The 24117-nt window shown below is 45.5% G+C and overlaps 1 protein-coding gene across 5 annotated transcripts in view; it reads right to left on the bottom strand.

Moving 5' to 3' along the window:
- MAPK15 (mitogen-activated protein kinase 15) overlaps window positions 1-24117 on the bottom strand; it is a 362466-nt gene that overhangs the window by 293359 nt on the left and 44990 nt on the right. For all 5 annotated transcript variants that reach the window (XM_029592333.1, XM_029592334.1, XM_029592335.1 and 2 more), the window contains one exon: window positions 9702-9731. In XM_029592333.1, the coding sequence (XP_029448193.1) occupies window positions 9702-9731 (30 nt within the window). The remainder of the gene's footprint in view (window positions 1-9701; window positions 9732-24117) is intronic.

Below are 24117 nucleotides of genomic sequence, written 5' to 3'. Positions count from 1 at the left end.
AGAGAGGTAACGGTGGTGGGGCCGTTTGGCAATAGTGATCATAATATGATCAAATTAGATTTAATGACTGGAAGAGGAACAGTGTACAAATCCAAGGCTCTCGTGCTAAACTTTCAAAATGGAAACTTTGATAAAATGAGAAAAATTGTTAGAAAAAAACTGAAAGGAGCAGCTACAAAAGTAAAAAATGTCCAAGAGGCGTGGTCATTGTTAAAAAATACCATTCTAGAAGCACAGTCCAGATGTATTCCACTCATTAAGAAAGGTGGAAAGAAGGCAAAACGATTACCGGCATGGTTAAAAGGGGAGGTGAAAGAAGCTATTTTAGCCAAAAGATCTTCATTCAAAAATTGGAAGAAGGATCCAACAGAAGAAAATAGGATAAAGCATAAATATTGGCAAGTTAAATGTAAGACGTTGATAAGACAGGCTAAGAGAGAATTTGAAAAGAATGGGCTGTAGAGGCAAAAACTCACAGTAAAAACATTTTTAAATATATCCAAAGCAGAAAGCCTGTGAGGGAGTCAGTTGGACCGTTAGATGATCGAGGGGTTAAAGGGGCACTTAGAGAAAATAAGGCCATCGCGGAAATATCAAATGATTTCTTTGCTTCGATGTTTACTGAAGAGGATGTTGGGGAGGTACCCGTAATGGAGAGGGTTTTCATGGGTAATGATTCAGATGGACTGAATCAAATCACGGTGAACCTAGAAGATGTGGTAGGCCTGATTGACAAATTGAAGAGTAGTTAATCACCCGGACCGGATGGTATACACCCCAGAGTTCTGAAGGAACTAAAAAATGAAATTTCAGACTTATTAGTAAAAATGTTTAACTTATCATTAAAATCATCCATTGTACCTGAAGACTGGAGAATAGCAAATGTAACCCCAATATTTAAAAAGGGCTCCAGGGGTGATCCGGGAAACTACAGACCGGTTAGCCTGACTTCAGTGCCAGGAAAAATAGTGGAAAGTGTTCTAAACATCAAAATCACAGAACATATAGAAAGACATGGTTAATGGAACAAACTCAGCATGGCTTTACCCAGGGCAAGTCTTGCCTCACAAATCTGCTTCACTTTTTTGAAGGAGTTAATAAACATGTGGATAAAGGTGAACCGGTAGATATAGTATACTTGGATTTCAGAAGGCGTTTGACAAAGTTCCTCATGAGAGGCTTCTAGGAAAAGTAAAAAGTCATGGGATAGGTGGCGATGTCCTTTCGTGGATTGCAAACTGGCTAAAAGACAGGAAACAGAGAGTAGGATTAAATGGACAATTTTCTCAGTGGAAGGGGAGTGGGACAGTGGAGTGCCTCAGGGATCTGTATTGGGACCCTTACTTTTCAATATATTTATAAATGATCTGGAAAGAAATACGAGTGAGATAATCAAATTTGCAGATGACACAAAATTGTTCAGAGTAGTTAAATCAGAAGCGGATTGTGATAAACTGCAGGAAGACCTTGTGAGACTGGAAAATTGGGCATCCAAATGGCAGATGAAATTTAATGTGGATAAGTGCAAGGTGATGCATATAGGGAAAAATAACCCATGCTATAATTACACAATGTTGGGTTCCATATTAGGTGCTACAACCCATGAAAGAGATCTAGGTGTCATAGTGGATAACACATTTAAATCGTCGGTTCAGTGTGCTGCGGCAGTCAAAAAAGCAAACAGAATATAGGGAATTATTAGAAAGGGAATGGTGAATAAAACGGAAAATGTCATAATGCCTCTGTATCGCTCCATGGTGAGACCACACCTTGAATACTGTGTACAATTCTGGTCGCCGCATCTCAAAAAAGATATAATTGCGATGGAGAAGGTACAGAGAAGGGCTACCAAAATGATAAGAGGAATGGAACAACTTCCCTACGAGGAAAGACTAAAGGGGTTAGGACTTTTCAGCTTGGAGAAGAGACGACTGAGGAGGGATATGATAGAGGTGTTTAAAATCATGAGAGGTCTAGAACGGGTAGATGTGAATCAGTTATTTACTCTTTCGGATAGTAGAAAGACTTGGGGGCACTCCATGAAGTTAGCATGGGGCACATTTAAAACTAATCGGAGAAAGTTCTTTTTTACTCAACGCACAATTAAACTCTGGAATTTGTTACCAGAGGATGTGGTTAGTGCAGTTAGTATAGCTGTGTTTAAAAAAGGATTGGATAAGTTCTTGGAGGAGAAGTCCATTACCTGCTATTAAGTACACTTAGAGAATAGCCACTGCCATTAGCAATGGTAACATGGAATAGACTTAGTTTTTGGGTACTTGCCAGGTTCTTATGGCCTGGATTGGCCACTGTTGGAAACAGGATGCTGGGCTTGATGGACCCTTGGTCTGACCCAGTATGGCATTTCTTATGTTCTTATGGGTTGAGCCCCCCTTCCAGCAGGTGGAGACAGACCAAAGTTCTAAGAGTAGCCTATATAAGGACAGAACCCACCCTGGAACCCTCAGTATTTGTCTGTCTCCAGCAGGTGGAGACAGACCAGAGTTCTGAGGCTGCCCATATAAGGACGGAACCCACCTGGAACCCTCAGTATTTGTCTGTCTCCAGCAGGTGGAGACAGACCAAAGTTCTAAGAGTAGCCTATATAAGGACGGAACCCACCCTGGAACCCTCAGTATTTGTCTGTCTCCAGCAGGTGGAGACAGACCAGAGTTCTGAGGGTGCCCATATAAGGACGGAACCCACCCTGGAACCCTCAGTATTTGTCTGTCTCCAGCAGGTGGAGACAGACCAGAGTTCTGAGGGTGCCCATATAAGGACGGAACCCACCCTGGAACCCTCAGTATTTGTCTGTCTCCAGCAGGTGGAGACAGACCAGAGTTCTGAGGGTGCCCATATAAGGACGGAACCCACCCTGGAACCCTCAGTATTTGTCTGTCTCCAGCAGGTGGAGACAGACCAGAGTTCTGAGGGTGCCCATATAAGGACGGAACCCACCCTGGATCCCTCAGTATTTGTCTGTCTCCAGCAGGTGGAGACAGACCAGAGTTCTGAGGGTGCCCATATAAGGACGGAACCCACCCTGGAACCCTCAGTATTTGTCTGTCTCCAGCAGGTGGAGACAGACCAGAGTTCTGAGGGTGCCTATATAAGGACGGAACCCACCCTGGAACCCTCAGTATTTGTCTCCAGCAGGTGGAACAGCTCACCCTGTGGTTCCCTGTTAGCTTGCCCTCTGTGCTCTTTGGTGTTTTCTTCTTTCTTTCTGGGGCAAGCTCACGCAAGTACATTTTTAGTTTGCCTTTCTTACAAATTTAAAAAAAAAAAAAAGAATTTTACAGAGAAATCTTTCTCTGATTGACTGTGTTGGGGTAGACAATTCTGTCTCCCTCGCTCTTGGGGTTCCTAGGGGGCTTTGCCCCTTGATTTTTATCAGCCTAGGTTCCCCTTCCCGGTGACCTAGTGTGGGTGATACTGGTGGTGCCACTCCCTCTCCCCACTTTCTCTGCTGCCGTCCCCCGAGATATATATAGACGTGGCTCTTCCACCAAGCCTTCTCCGATCCTCCAGACAATCACTAATGGCTTCCACTCTCATCCGGCCTTGGCATTTATTTTCATGAACTTCGGACTCTGGTACCTCCAGGTTAAAGCACTTCCAAGCTTTAACCCGTTCTCTCTATCGTATCTTTCATAATTAATACTTGCCTTTATCTTCCTTCCAGCTTGTTTTAAGCTTCCAAGTTCTTGACTCCCGTTGATTGTAACTTTTGACTTATTCCTATCTATGGTTATTTATTGTTTACCTGAATTGTTCCTTCAGTTATACCCTATGTTAAATGTAAACCGATCCGATATGGTTATTTACTATGAAGGTCGGTATAAAAAACTGTTAAATAAATAAATAAATAAATAAATAAAAGCCTGGCTCCTCTGCCAACCTCATACTGACAGCCTGCACAACAATCTCAAAACTTAATCCCACAGCTTCCCATATTTTGTCATTTATTCCCCCCCTCTGTCTAATCATCCTGTTTCCTACAGTTATCTAAGACCATTTTATCATTATACTTGAACTCAGTCTATTTAATGTACCTATCCTTTGGTACATCTTACCTGGTTTATACTCATTGTGCTTATCCTCTGGGATACCTTGCCTTGTTCATATGTTTGACATGACAATTCTCAGATTGTTAAATGTTATTTTTCTTCAATGTCTTCAATAGTTTTATGTAACATGTTGTTATAATCTGTAAACCGGAGTGAAGGCTACTCTGCTCTACCTCGGTATATAAAAAAATGCTAAATAAATAAATAAAATATATTCCTCGCTTGGGCTGTCAGGGATGTCTTTTCCCCTGTCTCTGAATAAAAAAAAAAAAAAAAGAAAAGAAATAATAAGGGAGATTTTGTATTTTATCAGAGAGGACCATTCAGTTTTTGTGAGGCGGGAGCAGGGTTTAATCTCCCGCCCAGCTCCTCAGGGGCTCCCTGGTCAGCTGTTTTTAATTAACATCGCGGCTGTTTTTTTCCCTGCTCATGCCACGGCCACTTTCTTGTATAGCATGTGGAGAGTCGGTATGCTCCAGGTGCCTTTCGGGAGGGGGGGGGGGGCAGGCTCCTCTTCGGTTTCGAATGCTTTTAAACCTCGGGGTCGGACTCCCCGACGTACAGCCAGGCCGTTCCCATCTCGGGAACGCACGGGAATGGCAGCCATTTTAGGTGTTTGAGGAAACACAGTCTACTTCTCCTGGGGTAGGGGACTCTATTTCTTCACTTTTACCCCCCGATTAGAGCCCGGGTCACTCTCGGGGAGGTGGCTCGGACACCCCTCTCACCTCATCCACCCCCTTTCCCCGGTGGGAAAATCGTCCCGGACCCGTTTTTCTTCAAATTTTGTTCTTTTGCTTCATGAATCTTACTTGGCTAGCTTACAGAGGGAGGTGGACCCCCCCTATAGTTCCCCCTCCCCCAAATCATCTTCTTTTGCCTGTGCCGTCCCCCATTCCTATTCCAGACCCTCAGGGCTCGGTCAGGGTTCGGGTGGTCCCGGGAACTCCCCTGCCCCGGTAGACCCCCCCCCCAGCCTTTCGTGGACCAGTTGGATGAAGGGGAGAATGACATCTCGGCCCAAGCCCCCCCACTGGAAGGAGACGATCCCCGTGTTCTGCGCTTGTTTCAACGGGAGGAACTAGAGCCTCTTATTCCTGTTGTTCTCCAGGAATTGAAGCCCCCCAGATGATTCTGTGGTGGCGGCGATGACACCAAATGCGGACCTGGTCCTGGCGGGACTCAGGGCGTTACCACGTACCTTCCCTTTTCATCCGATGCACCGCTTGCTCCTTCTCCGGGAATGGGAGTCCCCAGAGACGGGTCTTCGAGTTGGTAGGGCTATGGAAAAGCTCTACCCGCTCCCTGAGGACTGCCTGGACATGTTAAAAATTCCAAAAGTTGATTCTTCTGTTACTGCGGTGACAAAACGTACCACCATTCCAGTGGTGGGCGCCACAGCATTACGGGATGTGCAGGACCATAAGCTTGAATTTTATTTGAAGCGCATTTTTGAGGTTTTTGCTCTAGGAGTCCAGGCGACAATTTGCAGTAGTCTCATGCAGCGGGCAAGCCTTAGGTGGATGCAACAGTTACTCAGCACCCAGGACCTCCCGTCTGCAGAGGCTGAGCAAGCTGAGCATTTGGAGGGCGCTATTGCCTATGGTGTGGATGCTCTGTATGAGTTGCTTCGGGTCCAAGCAAAGGCTATGGTTTCTGCAGTCTCAGCTCAATGTCTTCTATGGCTACGTAATTGGTCCGCTGATGCTTCTTCTAAGGCTCAGTTGGGCACTCTTCCTTTTAAGGGCAAGTTGCTTTTTGGTGAGGACCTGGAGCAGCTTATTAAATCCTTGGGTGAGAACAAGGTCCACAAACTGCCAGAGGCCGTCCCAAGCAATCAAAGTTTTTTTCCCGACTCGCACTCGCTTCAGGGGGAACCGCCAATATGGTAACAGGGCCCGTGGATCCTTCCCCAGGGGAGGTGTATCCAGGTCACAGTCTTGGTCCCATTCCTTTTGTGGCCGTCGAGGCTTCAGAGATGGCCATCAGCAACTCATGACCGCTAAGTCAGCTCCCCAATAAGATTCAGCCGGTCCATTCCTCAGCTCGAAACTTAGGTGGGTGTCTTTCTCTGTTTCTCGAGGAGTGGGCCAAAATTACATCCGATCTCTGGGTTCTTGAAGTGATAGAATACAGCTACGCATTAGAGTTTGCCAGGGACCTGCATCACCTATATATCGAGTCCCCTTGCGGCCGTTCCAAGAGGCCGGCGGTTTGTCACACCCTGTTGAGACTTCAGGAATTGGGGGCAATCCTTCCGGTACCAGTGCAAGAACAGGGCGCCAGCCAGTATTCAATTTACTTCGTTGTTCCCAAAAAGGACGATTCCTTTCGCCCTATTTTGGATCTCAAAAGGATCAATCGAGCTCTCAGGGTTCCCCGTTTCAAGATGGAAACCCTGCATGCAGTAATTGCGGTGGTCCGTCCCGGCGAGTTTCTAGCTTCCCTCCATCTGACAGAGGCCTATTTTCACATCCCCATCCGTCGGGAACACCAAAGGTTCCTTCGTTTTCAGATCCTAGGCCAGCACTTCCAGTTTCGGGCCCTTCCCTTCGGTCTCGCGACTGCTCCCCGCACCTTCACCAAGATAATGGTGGTCGTTGCGGCAGCTCTCCAACGAGAGGGGATATTAGTTCATCCTTATCTGGATGACTGGTTGGTAAGGGCCAATTTTGTTGTCCTCTGCGTGCTCGCGGTGGACAGAGTATTGGCCCTTCTTACTTCACTCGGCTGGATAATAAACTACTCCAAAAGCAATCTTCAGCCCTTACAAGAGCTAGAATTCCTGGGCGCACTTTTCAACACCCGGGTCGGGAAGGTTTTTCTCTCGGACTCGCGGGCACTCAGCCTGATCGATCAATTGAACATTTTCGTCTTTCTACCACTTCCCACGGCGTGAGATTACCTGCAGGTTCTAGGGACCATGGCTTCCATGATCGATCTCGTCCCCTGGGCGTTTGCTCATATGCGTCCTTTACAGAAAGCTTTGTTATCCCGTTGGAAGCCAATATCCAAACAATACCAGGAGATTCTCCCTCTCTCTGACTCTACCATTGCCAATATACAATGGTGGTTCTCCCCGGCTCACCTTCTCAAGGGGATGCCTCTTCTGACTCCCTCTTGGATCATAGTGACGACGGATGCCAGCCTCTCCGGTTGTGGGGCTGTCTGCCAATCCCAAATGACTCAAGGTTTCTGGTCCCTGTCCCAGTCACGGTGGCACATCAATCGTCTAGAAGCCCAAGTGGTTCGCCTGGCCCTCAAATTTTTTCTTCCTCTGATTTGCCACAAAGCGGTCCGGGTGCTTTCCGACAATTCCACCACGGTGGCCTACATAAATTGGCAGGGGGGGGGGGGACGGACGACTCGAAGTCGTCTAATGGTGCTAGAGGCCAGCAAGCTTTTTCTCTGGGCACAGAGGCACCTGGATCGCCTGGCGGCCTCCTACATAACAAGCAAGGAGAAAGTTCAAGCTGACATCCTCAGTCGACAGCATCTCGATCCCGGCGAGTGGGAGTTGTCAGACGTAGCAATGGACCTAATCGTGCACAGGTGGGGTCCCCCTCACCTTAACCTCATAGCGACACTATCCAACGCCAAGGCTCCCCGGTTCTACAGCCGGTGGAGGTAGCATTGTTCGGAGGGGGTGGACGTGCTGGTTCTTCCCTGGCCCTCCGATGTTCTACTTTACGTGTTCCCACCGTGGCCGTTATTGGGGAAGGTTCTACGGAGAATAGAGCTCCATCGTGGACCGGTCATTCTCGTGGCCCCCGAATGGCCCCGACGGCCGTGGTTCGCGGACCTGGTGAATCTCACTGCGGACGGACCTCTTCATCTCGGTCACCTGTCCCATCTTCTGCGGCAGGGTCCCGTATTTTTCGACCAGGCGGATCGCTTCTGTCCAGTGGCATGGCTTTTGAACGGAGACGTTTGAGACGCAGAGGATATAAGGAAGAAGTTATTGCCACCCTCCTTAGGGCTCGCAAACAGTCAACATTGCTTACCTATGTTCGAGTCTGGAAGGTTTTTGAAAACGTCTGCGAGGAGTTGGGTGTTTCGGCACGTTCGCCTTCCGTTTCGGTGAAACTCACCTTTCTTCAGCGTGGTCTCTCCAAAGGTCTTTCGGTCAGCTCCCTGCGAGTTCAGGTTTCGGCTCTTGGTTCCCTCCTGGGCTCCACGGTCGGGCGGTCGCTTCTCATCCGGATGTTGTACATTTTCTCAGGGGAGCTAAGCACCTGAAACTGCCTGTCCGCTCATTTTGTCCTTCATGGAGTTTAAATTTGGTACTTCGAGCTCTTTGTACGGCGCCGTTCGAGCCTCTCCGTCATGCAACTCTCAAAGACTTGACTCTCAAGACTGTCTTCTTGGTCGCTATTTGTTCAGCCAGGAGAGTGTCTGAGCTCCAAGCTCTATCCTGTAGAGACCCTTTCCTACGTTTCTCGGACTCGGGCGTCTCTCTCAAGACTGTACCTTCTTTCTTACCTAAGGTGGTTTCGTCTTTACATATTAATCAGTCCATGGAACTTCCTGCTTTTTCGCCAGAGGATATTGCGGCGTCTGGTGGTAGTGATCTTCGCCGTCTCGATGTCAAACAAGTCTTATTGCGTTATCTTGAGGTCACTAATGATTTCTGGGTCTCCAATCATCTTTTTGTCCTGTGGAGTGGACCCAACAGGGGGAAGCAAGCTTCTAAGGCTATGATCGCTCGCTGGTTGAAGGATGCAATTTCTTCTGCCTACATTTGCAAGGGCCGAGCAGTTCCTGAAGGCCTAAAAGCTCATTCTTTACGTTCTCAAGCGACTTCTTGGGCAGAGTCTTAATCAATGTCGCCGCAGGAAATATGTAGGGCGGCTACATGGAAATCTCTTCATACTTTTGCTCGTCACTACCGACTTGATGTTCAGGCTCCAGCCTTTGGTTCCTTTGGTCGACAGGTTCTTCGAGCGGGATTGTCTGGATCCCACCCTTTATAGGGAAGCTTTGGGACATCCCATGGTCTGGACTGATCCGGGTACGTACAGGGAAAGGAAAATTAGTTCTTACCTGATAATTTTCGTTCCTGTAGTACCACGGATCAGTCCAGACGCCCGCCCGTTCTTCTGTCCGCTCAAATTCTTTTTCCTTCTTATAGGATTTTCTTTTTCTATCTCTGCATCGTCTTCCTGGAATTTACGGATAGGCACCGGAAGCTTCGTTACGATGATCAGGGGTAGATGTACAAGAGCGTTTAGTTACACAGTTCATTCAATTGTTCTGTTATTTTGTTTGGTTTAAATTAAATTACTAGTTATCCTGTTACTTGCTTGATCTTGTACTTTCTGCTTTGACAATAGTTTTACTGAGGGTTCCAGGGTGGGTTCCGTCCTTATATGGGCTACCCTTAGAACTTTGGTCTGTCTCCACCTGCTGGAAGGGGGGCTCAACCCATGGTCTGGACTGATCCCTGGTACTACAGGAACGAAAATTAACAGGTAAGAACTAATTTTCCTTTAGTGCATTTTGATAAATCCAAGCCAAAGCCAGGAAATCAACTTAATGGAACTATAGCAGTACATGACACACATTGCAATTTACTGACACTCCCATAACACAAGACACATCAAGTAAAAGAAAAATTATGGTGCAACTTACCTGTAGAAACATTATTTCACGAAATGTTCTCTAGAAAAGAAAATTAAAATATTTATTAAAACATATTCTCCATGGTGGATGGGACACATCCACACAGCTCCACAGTTTAAAACTGTTCCCAGTCCAAAGATTAAATTCAAGATAGCAGAAACCCATGGCATGGACAACTGTAAAGGTTTAATATTCCCTGTTCAAATGTATAATCAAATGCAAATTAATCAAAGGCCAGCAAAGAGAAGTAGACAATATAATGCATATTATCTTTAAAACCCTTGTTTCTGTAAAGCCTGTTGCTGTTAAATGTTTTACTGTTTTTTAAACTGTTACATGTAAAGCCTGTTGCTAATTTATTGTTTCACTGTAAACCGAGGTGATGTATGTCTATATGTACCGTGGTATAAAAGAATCTATAAATAAATAAATAAATAAATAATAATGAAACCTGTTTAACATAGAAAGCATTTTAATTCTCTTGCATTTTTCTCAATTTCCTTCTATGAAAAACTTCAAGAGAGATGGGCAAATACTGCGATTATCAATGTCAACCTGTTTATTTTTATTTGGTAAAACAGGATGTGTATTTTTATATTGTAATTTTAATCATGTTTAATTTCTTGCATTGTTTTGTTTTATATATAAAGCATTTATGTGTGTGAGAAATGGAAACTATTTAGATTTTAGAATAAAAAGTATAGAAATTAGATTAATAATTAAATAAAGCCTATATCTGCCTTCTCCACATGAGGTGCTAATGCCTTTGTATAGAACGCTGGTGAGGCCTTGTAAGGTAGGGAGTCTGGGGATCAGTGCAGAATACAATTTTTTTCTCTTTTTTGGGGGAAAAAGTTTCAAATCGACTGATTATGGCATGTTGCTCCCATGCCTTGGATACTTCAAAAAAAACTTTGTGATTTGTGAGCTCGGCTGCCGAATTAAATGCCTTTCCCGCGCTTAAAACCATTCAAGTGCTCCTGTCCCGTGCGTATATTTTCTGAATCGTTTGAATATTGAGGCGTTAACTGGTTTTCCATTATTTCTGTAGAAACATATCGTCAGTCTTTGGGAATATATTTTCATCCAGCATCTCCTGTGCCCCCTTTCATTTTAGAAAAGATATTGAGGTAGTTAATAGCAATAACTGATTTATTAAGCCCTTCAGCATTTTTAATCCAGTTGTATCTGTTGCTCCCCCTGCTTTCGCAGGAGTAGAGCCTTGTGAGACTGACCTTTTGTCAGTATTTCCCCCTGAGGAAGCCATACTTGGCAAAACAAGGGCCTTGTTGGGGCATTTGACATCATACTCATACTGTTTACATGACAGTTTCTAATCGTTCCATTGAATAAATGCACCAATATTTACATGTATTCATTTGTGCATTAGTCTCCTTTGTTGTATGCAATGTGTATGTAAATTACTTTGTAACATTATGTCATGTCTTTCTCATATTGTAATAATATTGTGATGCACCTTTGTGGTCAATATATACTGCAATCAGTTGTGGATAGTTGAACCCTTGTGGTGTATATTCATATTATTTTAGGGAAGTCTATATTGAAATAAGACTATTGTAACGTGCAAACTTACCATATGTACAGTTGTTTTGTTTATGTCAGCATTTTATTAGTAACGTGCAAACTTGCGACATGTAGTCGTCCAGTCTATGTCAGCATTTTATTAGGGAGAACGTTTGTTTAATTGTCAAACTTACAGATATATATATAGGGATATATATGTATTAGTTCGACACATTACATTCAGAATGGTTAAGTTGCTCAAGATTTTGTTTTGAATATTAATAAAGTTGTATTTTTTATATATTACTAGTTCCACTTACATCAGTGCTTTTGTCCCACTCCTTTGGAGTGTATTTGGGTTTGTTTATTGAGCACCTTTTATAATTACATATTACCAGATTTTTTTGAAAAAAAAAAAAATATATATATATGCACGCACGCACACACACACACACAAACCGTAGACCAGATATGATGTGGGTGATGGGGCCCAGAATTTTGGTCAACATTATTAGTGGGCCCGTGTTATATCACTTTCATATATTTTGCTATAATAGATAATAGAGTTGATAATCTTATACTGTACAATTTTTTGGATATTAGAAATAAAGATTATATGGAAATAAAGGTTTTATTGCTAAGAACAAAAATGCTAGCAACAAAACACTTGCACTCTATCATTATTAATTTTAAAAAATCATGAAATAAAATATGTATTTTTAACATTGAAAAAACTAGAAGCCAACCTTTGACCACGTCATAAGAACATAAGAAATTGCCATACTGGGTCAAACAAATGATCTATCAAGCCCAGCATCCTGTTTATAACAGTGGCCAATCAAGGATACAAGCACCTGGCAAGTACCCAAAAACTAAGTATATCCCATGCTACTGATGCTAGTAATAGCAGTGGTTATTCTCTAAGGGGCAGATTTTCAAAGCCCTATGCACGTAAATCCAGGAGGATTGATCCAGAAGAATTGATTAATAGCAGGTAATGGACTTCTCCTCCAAGACCTTATCCAATCCTTTTTTAAACACAGCTATACTAACTGCACTAACCACATCCTCTGGCAACAAATTCCAGAGTTCAGTTGTGCGTTGAGTGAAAAAGAATTTTCTCCGATTAGTCATGGGATAGGAGGCGATATCCTTTCGTGGATTACAAACGGGTTAAAAGACAGGAGACAGTAGGATTAAATGGTCAATTTTCTCTGCTATGAACAATGGAATATACTGAATATACATTTTTGTAAATAAAGAAATGCAACAATATGGGATATGATTAACAGCTTTTTAATAGTATATGCATACTATAATGACCTACAGCTGGTCATGATGCTTTACTTAGCATCAACTGGTCCTTGGTTCCATATGTTCCTCTTTTGTTGCCTGTTCTATTGTCATAATTTTATAAAAATTGTATGATCGTATATTCTATCTGCATCTATTGCAGTGAACAGCTTGGAAATTGTTAGGCAGGGATGTTGGTTAGATCTCCCTTGGGAAAGAAGTGCTCATCCTGTTAACCATTGTAATGTTAATTCTGGTTGTCTAATCAGCTGATTTTTATAATTTACCAGATCCAAGGCTCTTCCAATTTCATGTTTTTTGAACTTAGCTTCCAGCTCGCTCATGATTACTTCAGGTCATTCTATAGTTTTGGTGTCTGCCCTTTCCATATTCTCCCATATGTTGGGTAAGCATTCTGCTTCTCTTATACTCTACATGATCCTCATTCAAATTTTTCATACAAACCTCTCCAAAATTCTCTATTTCAGCTCTTTCACAGTTCCCTATAGTATTGCTTTGGGTTCTGTCTAAATATTTTATTTTGATGATATCTCCCCCTTTCTGTTACAGTTGTGGACCCTTGGGCCGGTTGGGACAGAAGATGGTGCGCTGTGGAGGACCACGGCAAGCGTCCCAACCGGGAGGTGGCTCGGAGGACTCGGGGAAGGCTTCGGCACTGGGACAAGGTGGAGTCCTATGCGACCAAGGACTCGGCAATGGCTGAGAGGACGGACGACATTGGGCCCCGGTGACTGAAGAGTCTTCACCCTGAAAGCCGGTACTGCGCCAGGAGGAGCCCGTAGGAGTCCAGCTGCTGGGACTTTTGGAGATTCATCCTGGAAGCCGGAGCCCCTCCCCCCAGGAGGCACCCGTAGGGGCCCGGCCGCTGGGACTTAGGCGAATCTTCTGGGCCAGCGAAGACCAGGAAGGACGCCAAGTCGGAAGCTGGAAGTCGGAGGAGAAACCAAGCCAGGGATGAGACAGAAGACGGAGTCGTGGACGGAGCCAGGTCGGAACCAGAGGTCAGAAGCAGATACCAGAGCCAAGGGACGAAGACGGAGAACGAGTCAGGAGTCAAGCCGGGTCGAGAACAGAGAGCAATCCAGGAGAACGCAGCAACTAGAGATCAGGAAACCTGAGGAACCTCGTTGCAAGGCACTGGAGTGATCTAGGTGCAGGGTACTTATACCCTGAAGGCGTCTGACGTCATCTATAGCAGGACTGAGGGTTTTCCCATGCTGGCCCCTTTTTTTTTTTTTTTTTTTTATTTATTTTTGTACACGTGACAATAGGGACAACAACCACCACACGATTCCAACAGTCACATTTTCAAATTTTCAAATACATACATGTGTTCCAGAAATACAAAACAAAATATTCTCACCATATGCCATTTTCCGGCCAAACTCTTGGAAGCCGGAAAAAACAGCGAAGCACAAATTCCAGAACAAACCTTACAACACAACAACCCCCAATGTTCCCCCCTCCCCCCTCCCCCCCCAGGAGATCGGTCGTACTTAATCAATCACAACAGAAGAAATAAGCAACCTAGGACTGCCACAAAGAAGAAAAGGTAGAGATACATTCTGTAACTGTTTAGGTTATAGGTAAATCGTTAAGCAGCAAACTTCTGACAGAAGGAGAGACAGAATTATGCTGGCCCCTTTAACTGGAGCTCCTCCCCGCGTGCGCGCGTCAGGGGGCGGGGCCAGCCGCGCCGGACCGTCGGCATCTCTCCTGAGGAGGGCGACTGGAGAGCTTGCAGGCCCGAGGAACCCCTGAAACAGCACGGGCCGCCCCCGAGGTAGGTGGAGGGACTGGGGCATGGCCCGGGACCGTAACATTCTATTTTCTTCACATCTTCACAGCTTTTCTGCTTCTGCTGCCATTTTCGATTTTTTATTGGAGCATATGAAGTTAAGATCTTCTGCTAGTGCAGCATATTTAGGCTTGAGATTTTGAATCTCTCGTTGTATTAAATGTCCCCCACACTATCAGATACTGGCCTATCTGTGACACTTCTGTACACATTGGGGTCAGTTTTCAATGGAGCTCGCACATGGTCGCGGCTATTTTATTACACACGCACTTTGGCGCGCATGTTGTAAAATACAATATCCGCATGGGCAGTGGATTTTAACATACGCGTGCGCGCATGTGCGGGCAGATGGCTTCCTCTGCGCGCGGGGAGGAAATTATAAAAAGCCCACGCACAGCGATGCAATGGGGCCTCCCCCAATTCCCACCTAGTCTGCTCCAATTAAAGAGCAGACTGGGAGGGAACTTTCCTACACCACCTCTTCCCCTCTCCTCCCTGACCCCTACCCAAATCCTAACTCTTACAATTTTTTTTATTTTTTATGTTGCTGCTCCTCTGGAGCAGCAGATTCCGCGTGCTGGCCGGTTTAGGCGCGACTTCCCCAGGACAGCGTTGAATGGCGTTGTCCTGGCCCACCCCGCTGCTCCTCACTCAGACCCCGCCCCTTCTGAAAGACATGGCACTTGTACGCCTATCGGTGATCGGTGGTTATGCGCGTGGCTCGGCTCTTTAGAAAATGCGCACGGTGCACACAGGGCCCAGTCACACGCGTAACCGCCGGTATTTGCGCACCAGGGCCTTTGAAAATTTACTTGAATGAATAGATTTTATCTATGTGTTTTTCCAAGGAGGGTTTGATATTCTTTTCCTTTGCTTAAGGCCTTGTGTTCTCATTAGGATTTTCTCTGTAATGATTTTCACTACAAAATACTGAAGCCAATTCTTTTTTGTGCAAATGAAAAATGCTCCATTAATGAAGATTATGGCCTTGTGGATATTATTGATCATGCTTTTTACTTTAGATATCAAGCTTATCTTAGGCAGTCTTTACCTATCCTGGACCTCAGTATATATATTGCCATATAAATCAGGAGCTCAACTGTCAACTCCATTTCCTGATCTCTCTCCTTCACGCTACTTCATGGCGTGCTTTACATTATTTTCATCCTCATGTGCTGCACCACCCTCATTCACCTGTTACCTCCTCCACTTGCTTAGCTGTTCTATGCCTTTCTTTAGATACTCCTTCATTGTTCCTATACCTTCCTTCTGGTACTCCATCTTACTATATTTTCATCCTCATGTGCTGCACCACCCTCATTCACCTGTTACCTCCTCCACGTCCTTAGCTGTTCCGGCACCTCCCGTCTGGCACACCTTAGCTGTTCCTTGCCTTTCTTTATTTATTTATTTTATTTATTTGTTTTTTTTATATACCAACATTCAAGACGATAGTCCCATCATGCTGGTTCACAAGAAACAGGGGTGCAATTAAAATAAACTTTACAATTTGAACAATAGTGCAGAAAAGCAGTTACATGTAACAGGGAATCATCAATAACTTGGAGAAGAAGGAAAATGAAGATCAGATAATTATAAATATATATAATAACATTATAAGGGGTGGCTATTAATGCTATTACTAGCGAAGTATGTTGATTAAAGGGAGTTAAGTAATGTTGGAGTTAGCAAAGGCCTGCGTGAACAGCCACGTCTTGAGTCTTTTCTTGAATGTTGAGATGCTGGGTTCCATTCTAAGATCCGGGGGAATGGAGTTCCATAAAGTTGGACCAGCTGTGGAGAAGGCCCGATCTCTAAGCGTGATGTGTCTGGTAGTTTTGGCTGGAGGTACTTGAAGTGATCCTTTGTAAGCATCTCTTGTCGGTCTTGTTGAGTAGTGTAATCGGAGGGGGATATGGAGATCGATTGGGGCTAATTGATGGATGTTTTTGAAAATGGTGAGAATGGCCTTGTAGATTATTCTGAAGTGGATAGGCAGCCAGTGGAGGCCCATCAGGATAGGTGTTATGTGTTCTCTTCTCCTGGTGTTAGTGAGTATACGGGCGGAGGCATTTTGGACCATTTGCAATGGTTTGGTGTGTGATGAAGGGAGACCAAGCATGATGGTGTTACAATAGTCCAGCTTTGCGAAAATGATTGATTGTAGAATCGTTCTAAAGTCATGAGTGTGGAAGAGAGGTCGTATTCTTTTCAGCACTTGGAGCTTATAAAAGCAGTCTCTGGTGGTTTTGTTGATGTTCGCTTTCAGGTTTAGGTGATTGTCAATTAGAACTCCTAGGTCTCTCACTTGTGTAGTGTTTGGTAAGGTTGGATGAGTGTGTGTGAGGGAGCTGTTTTCTGGTGTGATGATTAGAAGTTCCGTTTTTGATGAATTTAGTATCAGGTTGAGACTTGTGAGAAGCTGTTTGATATTTTGGAGGCAGGTTTCCCAGTGAGACAGTGTTTTTGCGAGTGACTCCTTGATGGGTATCAGGACCTGAATATCGTCGGCGTAGAGGAAGTGTTTGAGATTGAGGTTAGTGAGGAGTTCACATAAGGGTAACAGATAAATGTTAAACAAGGTAGGAGACAGGGATGAGCCCTGAGGGACTCCTACTGACGCGGGGTGAAGAGAGGATTCTTTATTATGAATCTTAACCTTATATCCTCTGTTGCTGAGGAAGGTTCTAAACCAAGATAGGGCAGTGCCAGAGATACCTATGGCTGTTAGTTGGTTGATGAGAAGAGAGTGATTGACCGTGTCAAATGCAGACGAAAGGTCGAGTAGGATCAGAAGGAAGGATTGTCCTTTGTCTAAGCCTAGGATGATGTGGTCGGTCATAGAGATGAGGAGGGCTTCCGTGCTTAAGGTTTTACGGAATCCGTATTGTGATGGGAATAGTAGGTTATTGTCTTCAAGGTAGTTTGAGAGTCGTGAGTTTACCAATTTTTCCATTATCTTGGCTATGAAGGGGAGGTTGGCTATCGGTCTAAAGTTGTTAGGATCGTTTGGGTCAAGATTTGGTTTTTTGAGAAGGGGTTTGAGTGAGGCTAGTTTGAGGTTGTCAGGGTAGAGTCCTTGTGTGAGGGAGCAATTTATGATATCTGCCAGGGTTTTGGAGATAGAATCTGGAATTGATAGTAGTAGTTTGGCTGGGATGTGGTCTGAAGGGTGGGAAGAGGGTTTCATTTTCCTTAGAATTCCTTGGATTTCCATGGATGAAGTTGTATCAAGTTCTTCTAACTGAGTGAGGTTGATTGAGGGTTGAGTGAGGTTGATTGAGGGTTGAGGAGTGGTTAGTGGAACAGTGGGGTTAGTGGGGAGCTGAGATAGAAGAGTGTTGATTTTGTTGCTGAAGAATAGAGATAATTCTTCCGCTTTCGATTGAGCTTGGTCATGTGCAATCTCTGGTTGGATTACTTGTGTGAGGTTGGCTACATAGCTGAAGAGGGCTTTGGCATCGAATACAAGGTCGTGTATCTTCGAGGCGTAATAGTCCCTCTTGGATCTTAAGGTGCTTGATTTGTATTGATGCAGAGATGATTTGTAGATTGAAAGGGTGTTGGTTCCTGGGTTTTTGCGCCATTTAGCCTCATTTTGTCTTAGTTGGAGTTTGAGCTTTCTTAGTTCTGAGGAGAACCAGGGCTGTCTTTTGGAGGAATTCTGGTGTGTTTTTTTGTAATTGAAGGGCATAGCTTGTTAGCTATAGTTTCGGTGATTGTATTCCATGATCGAAGTGCTGAGTTCGGATCTGTAAGGTCCAGTTGGTGGAGTTGTGGTGATAGGTGATTATTGAGGTCTTCTGGGGAGCAAGTTTTCCTGTATGTGAAAGAGGGCGAAGGAATGCAAGCCGGGCTAGTATCTTTTATAGAGAATGAAGTTGTTATGAGGTAGTGATCTGACCACGGGACCTTTGTGCAATCTGGGATAGATACGGGCTTGATTGCAGCGTTAACGAAGATCAGGTCTAACGTGTGGCCGGCTTTGTGGGTAGGTTTGTTAACTAATTGAGTGAAGCCTAGCGCTGAGAAGGCTGTGAGAAGAGTTTCACAGTTAGGTGATGGGGTAGGGTTATCTACGTGCATGTTGAAATCACCTAGAATGATAGCTGGCGAGTCAAAGTTGATGAGGGAAGAGGTTAATTCGATCAGGGGTGAAGCATCTGATTCCAGGAGTCCTGGGGGAGCATATACGAGAAGGATTTGGAGCTTGTCTGAGGTGAAAAAGCCGAATTCAAGTTTTGAATTGGAATTGGATTGCTGTAGAGAGAATCTGAGGTCCTTTTTAGTTGCTAAAAGAATACCTCCTCCCTTTTTTTTATGACGAGGTAGCGAGAAGAAGTCGTAAGCCTCTGTAGGTAATTGATTAATTATTGCTGTGTCTGATGGTTTTAACCACGTTTCAGTGATTGCACATATCTCCGGTTTCACGTCGATGAGGTAGTCGTTTAAGATTACAGACTTTTTCATTAGAGATTGAGCATTGAAAAGGCTTAAAGAGAAAAGGGTGAGGCCTAGCAGTTGCGTGGTAGGAGTGATCAAAATTGAAGAGAGGGATTTAAGGTTATGTTGTTGGGCATGACGGAAAGAAATTCTTTTAGGTGGTGTATTATGTTGGAGAATTGGAATTGTGAAAAAAGGGGCCATTTGTAAGAACTATGTTGCGAGGTTAGAAGGATAATGAGGGGGGCTATGTGAAAGTTGGAGGCTTGTCTGTGCAGGTTTGATGAATGCTAGAGGCTTGCAGGAGAGGCTGTATGAGTGCTAGAAGCTTGCAGGAGGTCATGAAGAGTGCTAGAAGCTTGCATGAGGTCATGAAGAGTGCTAGAAGCTTGCAGGTGAGGCTGGATGACTGAAGGAAAATTGCAGGCGAGGCTGGATGAATGCTGGAAGCTTGCAGGAGAGGCTGGGTGAATGCTGGGAGCTTGCAGGTGAGGCTGGATGAATGCTGGGAGCTTGCAGGTGAAGCAGGGTGAATGCAGGAAGCTTGCAGGTGAGGCTGGATGAATGCTGGAAGCTTGCAGGTGAGGCTGGATGAATGCTGGAAGCTTGCAGATGAGACTGGATGAATGCTGGAAGCTTGCAGGTGAGGCTGGATGAATGCTGGAAGCTTGCAGGTGAGGCTGGATGAATGCTGGAAGCTTGCAGATGAGACTGGATGAATGCTGGAAGCTTGCAGGTGAGGCTGGGTGAATGCTGGAAGCTTGCAGGTGAGGCTGGGTGAATGCTGGAAGCTTGCAGGTGAGGCTGGGTGAATGCTGGAAAAATGCAGGTGGGAAGGGGGATGGATCGAGGTCCGGGTGCGTTGGTGGAGAGGTTGTATGTGAGTGCTCAGCGAGTGTCTAACCTGACTGGCGTCCTGAAGGGGTGGAGAGTCTTGTAGTAGATGTTTGTTACGACGCTGTGGAGATTGGAATGGATGACATTGGTTGAGTGGTACTTTTTTTTATTCCATACGGCTGAAACGGTTAGCTCCGTACCTTTTCTAGTTGCTACCTTTGTTGTAGGTAGGACTCTACCGCAGGTAAGGCTCGGGCCTCCTCGGGGCTGAAACGAAGGGGCGAAACAAAGGGGCAGGCCCCTTTGTCGCGCTCCTTAGGCGCGCGACGCACGGCGCGCGGCGCTGGTCTTCCTCTGATTTAAAGCCCCTCTGGGCTGGCTCCTATTGGAGGCTGGCTTCGGCGGGCGGGGCTTCCGATCGCGGCGATTTTTGGCGCGGAGAAGAGCTGGTAAAGTCTCTGTGGGTACTTATCTTTTTGCCTCGCTGTCTGCGCTGGGCCTCCTGGGTGAGGAGGGTGCTTTTGCAAGCCTTCCCCCGGCGGGGCTCGGCGCCGATCGCGCAGGCTGTAACAGCAAGCAGCAGCAGCGTTCGAAGGAAATGGCGCCGGTCTTCCTCTGATTTAAAGCCCCTCTGGGCTGGCTCCTATTGGAGGCTGGCTTCGGCGGGCGGGGCTTCCGATCGCGGCGATTTTTGGCGCGGAGAAGAGCTGGTAAAGTCTCTGTGGGTACTTATCTTTTTGCCTCGCTGTCTGTGCTGGGCCTCCTGGGTGAGGAGGGTGCTTTTGCAAGCCTTCCCCCGGCGGGGCTCGGCGCCGATCGCGCAGGCTGTAACAGCAAGCAGCAGCAGCGTTCGAAGGGAAATGGCGCCGGTCTTCCTCTGATTTAAAGCCCCTCTGGGCTGGCTCCTATTGGAGGCTGGCTTTGGCGGGCGGGGCTTCCGATCGCGGCGATTTTTGGCGCGGAGAAGAGCTGGTAAAGTCTCTGTGGGTACTTATCTTTTTGCCTCGCTGTCTGCGCTGGGCCTCCTGGGTGAGGAGGGTGCTTTTGCAAGCCTTCCCCCGGCGGGGCTCGGCGCCGATCGCGCAGGCTGTAACAGCAAGCAGCAGCAGCGTTCGAAGGGAAATGGCGCCGGTCTTCCTCTGATTTAAAGCCCCTCTGGGCTGGCTCCTATTGGAGGCTGGCTTCGGCGGGCGGGGCTTCCGATCGCGGCGATTTTTGGCGCGGAGAAGAGCTGGTAAAGTCTCTGTGGGTACTTATCTTTTTGCCTCGCTGTCTGCGCTGGGCCTCCTGGGTGAGGAGGGTGCTTTTGCAAGCCTTCCCCCGGCGGGGCTCGGCGCCGATCGCGCAGGCTGTAACAGCAAGCAGCAGCAGCGTTCGATACTCCTTCATTGTTACTATACCTTCCTTCTGGTACTCCATCTTACTATACTTTCATCCTCATGTGCTGCACCACCCTCATTCACCTGTTACCTCCTCCACTTGCTTAGCTGTTCTCTGCCTTTCTTTAGATACTCCTTCATTGTTCCTATACCTTCCTTCTGGTACTCCATCTTACTATACTTTCATCCTCATGTGCTGCACCACCCTCATTCACCTGTTACCTCCTCCACTTGCTTAGCTGTTCCGGCACCTCCCATCTGGCACACCTTAGCTGTTCCTTGCCTTTCTTTAGATACTCCTTCATTGTTACTATACCTTCCTTCTGGTACTCCATCTTACTATATTTTCATCCTCATGTGCTGCACCACCCTCATTCACCTGTTACCTCCTCCACGTCCTTAGCTGTTCCGGCACCTCCCGTCTGGCACACCTTAGCTGTTCTCTGCCTTTCTTTAGATACTCCTTCATTGTTCCTATACCTTCCTTCTGGTACTCCATCTTACTATACTTTCATCCTCATGCGCTGCACCACCCTCATTCACCTGTTACCTCCTCCACTTGCTTAGCTGTTCCGGCACCTCCCATCTGGCACACCTTAGCTGTTCCTTGCCTTTCTTTAGATACTCCTTCATTGTTCCTATACCTTCCTTCTGGTACTCCATCTTACTATACTTTCATCCTCATGTGCTGCACCACCCTCATTCACCTGTTACCTCCTCCACTTGCTTAGCTGTTCCGGCACCTCCCGTCTGGCACACCTTAGCTGTTCTATGCCTTTCTTTAGATACTCCTTCATTGTTCCTATACCTTCCTTCTGGTACTCCATCTTACTATACTTTCATCCTCATGCGTTGCACCACCCTCATTCACCTGTTACCTCCTCCACTTGCTTAGCTGTTCTATGCCTTTCTTTAGATACTCCTTCATTGTTCCTATACCTTCCTTCTGGTACTCCATCTTACTATACTTTCATCCTCATGTGCTACACCACCCTCGTTCACCTGTTACCTCCTCCACTTGCTTAGCTGTTCCGGCACCTCCCGTCTGGCACACCTTAGCTGTTCTATGCCTTTCTTTAGATACTCCTTCATTGTTCCTATACCTTCCTTCTGGTACTCCATCTTACTATACTTTCATCCTCATGCGCTGCACCACCCTCATTCACCTGTTACCTCCTCCACTTGCTTAGCTGTTCCGGCACCTCCCGTCTGGCACACCTTAGCTGTTCTATGCCTTTCTTTAGATACTCCTTCATTGTTCCTATACCTTCCTTCTGGTACTCCATCTTACTATACTTTCATCCTCGTGTGTTGCACCACCCTCATTCACCTGTTACCTCCTCCACTTGCTTAGCTGTTCCGGCACCTCCCGTCTGGCACACCTTAGCTGTTCTATGCCTTTCTTTAGATACTCCTTCATTGTTCCTATACCTTCCTTCTGGTACTCCATCTTACTATACTTTCATCCTCGTGTGTTGCACCACCCTCATTCACCTGTTACCTCCTCCACTTGCTTAGCTGTTCCGGCACCTCCCGTCTGGCACACCTTAGCTGTTCTATGCCTTTCTTTAGATACTCCTTCATTGTTCCTATACCTTCCTTCTGGTACTCCATCTTACTATACTTTCATCCTCATGCGCTGCACCACCCTCATTCACCTGTTACCTCCTCCACGTCCTTAGCTGTTCCGGCACCTCCCGTCTGGCACTCCTTAGCTGTTCTTTGCCTTTCTTTAGATACTCCCTCATTGTTCCTATACCTTCCTTCTGGTACTCCATCTTACTATACTTTCATCCTCATGTGCTGCACCACCCTCATTCACCTGTTACCTCCTCCACGTCCTTAGCTGTTCCGGCACCTCCCATCTGGCACACCTTAGCTGTTCTCTGCCTTTCTTTAGATACTCCTTCATTGTTCCTATACCTTCCTTCTGGTACTCCATCTTACTATACTTTCATCCTCATGCGCTGCACCACCCTCATTCACCTGTTACCTCCTCCACGTCCTTATCTGTTCCGGCACCTCCCGTCTGGCACACCTTAGCTGTTCTATGCCTTTCTTTAGATACTCCTTCATTGTTCCTATACCTTCCTTCTGGTACTCCATCTTACTATACTTTCAGCCTCATGTGTTGCACCACCCTCATTCATTGGTGTCTCACCTGTTGCATTCTCTAATTACTCTGGCTGTTTCTGTTTCTTTCTCCTGTTGTTCTTTGGTTGCTCCTGCACATCTCTTCTAGCATTTTTCTCCAAAGCTCCTTTTTCAGCCTCTATTTCCCTTTTTACAGCAGCTCTTAATTGCTCTAAAATGAGATAGCTTTCATACTTTTTTCCCTTAAATTTCTTATTAATGATCTTAAATTTTAGTCAGTTACGTTTTGCAGCTTTTCCTGGAATGTCATTCCTCTTTGAAACCTCTTGATTTAAGTAAAGGGCTTGTGACATAAAAAGAGCAGATGTTATCTCCTTTTTGACTTCAGGAGACCTGTGTAACTATACGTCTTCCTTTTAATTCTTTACATGGCCTATAACAGTACCAAGGTTATCGTCCCCTGAAGAATTTATTTTATTTTATTTATTTTATTTTATTTTATATACCGGCAACCGTTTGCACATCGTGCCGGTTTACAAGTAACTTATAACAAGGAATATATAGGCGAGGCCTTTACAAAGAACAATATGTAACACAGTAACAAAGCAGATAACTAAATAACTTGGGGAAGGAGGGATAGATACAACAAGGGGGGGTGGGGGAGGGAGAGAACAGATACATAAGGATAAGATATATACATGGATTTGAGGAGCAGATGGTATGTATACTGGTTATATATGGAATTATATCAGTGCAGATAAAAACAGACACATTATTTTAAAGTAAGGGTTGAATGAAGTGTTTGAAAGAATCTTTACTATTCCTACCTCCATCATCCTCATTGGTGCTGAAGCTAAGGGTGAGCACATTTTTATCTTGGGTATTGTGCGATCAGTATGAATTCTTTATTTTAATTACTGCATGCTTTAATAGTATTATTCACCTAGCTTTGATTTAGTTCAGATGTTATACGAAGTCATTAGGTGAAGACAGTTCAGCAAGACTAGGTGAGAAATTTACTCCAATCTATTTTTCT

This window comes from Rhinatrema bivittatum, chromosome 2 (genome assembly GCF_901001135.1).
Source record: "Rhinatrema bivittatum chromosome 2, aRhiBiv1.1, whole genome shotgun sequence".
NCBI lineage: Eukaryota > Metazoa > Chordata > Amphibia > Gymnophiona > Rhinatrematidae > Rhinatrema > Rhinatrema bivittatum.
The sequence above is the reverse complement of the archived record's forward strand: the minus strand, read 5'-3'. Positions and strand labels throughout refer to the sequence as shown.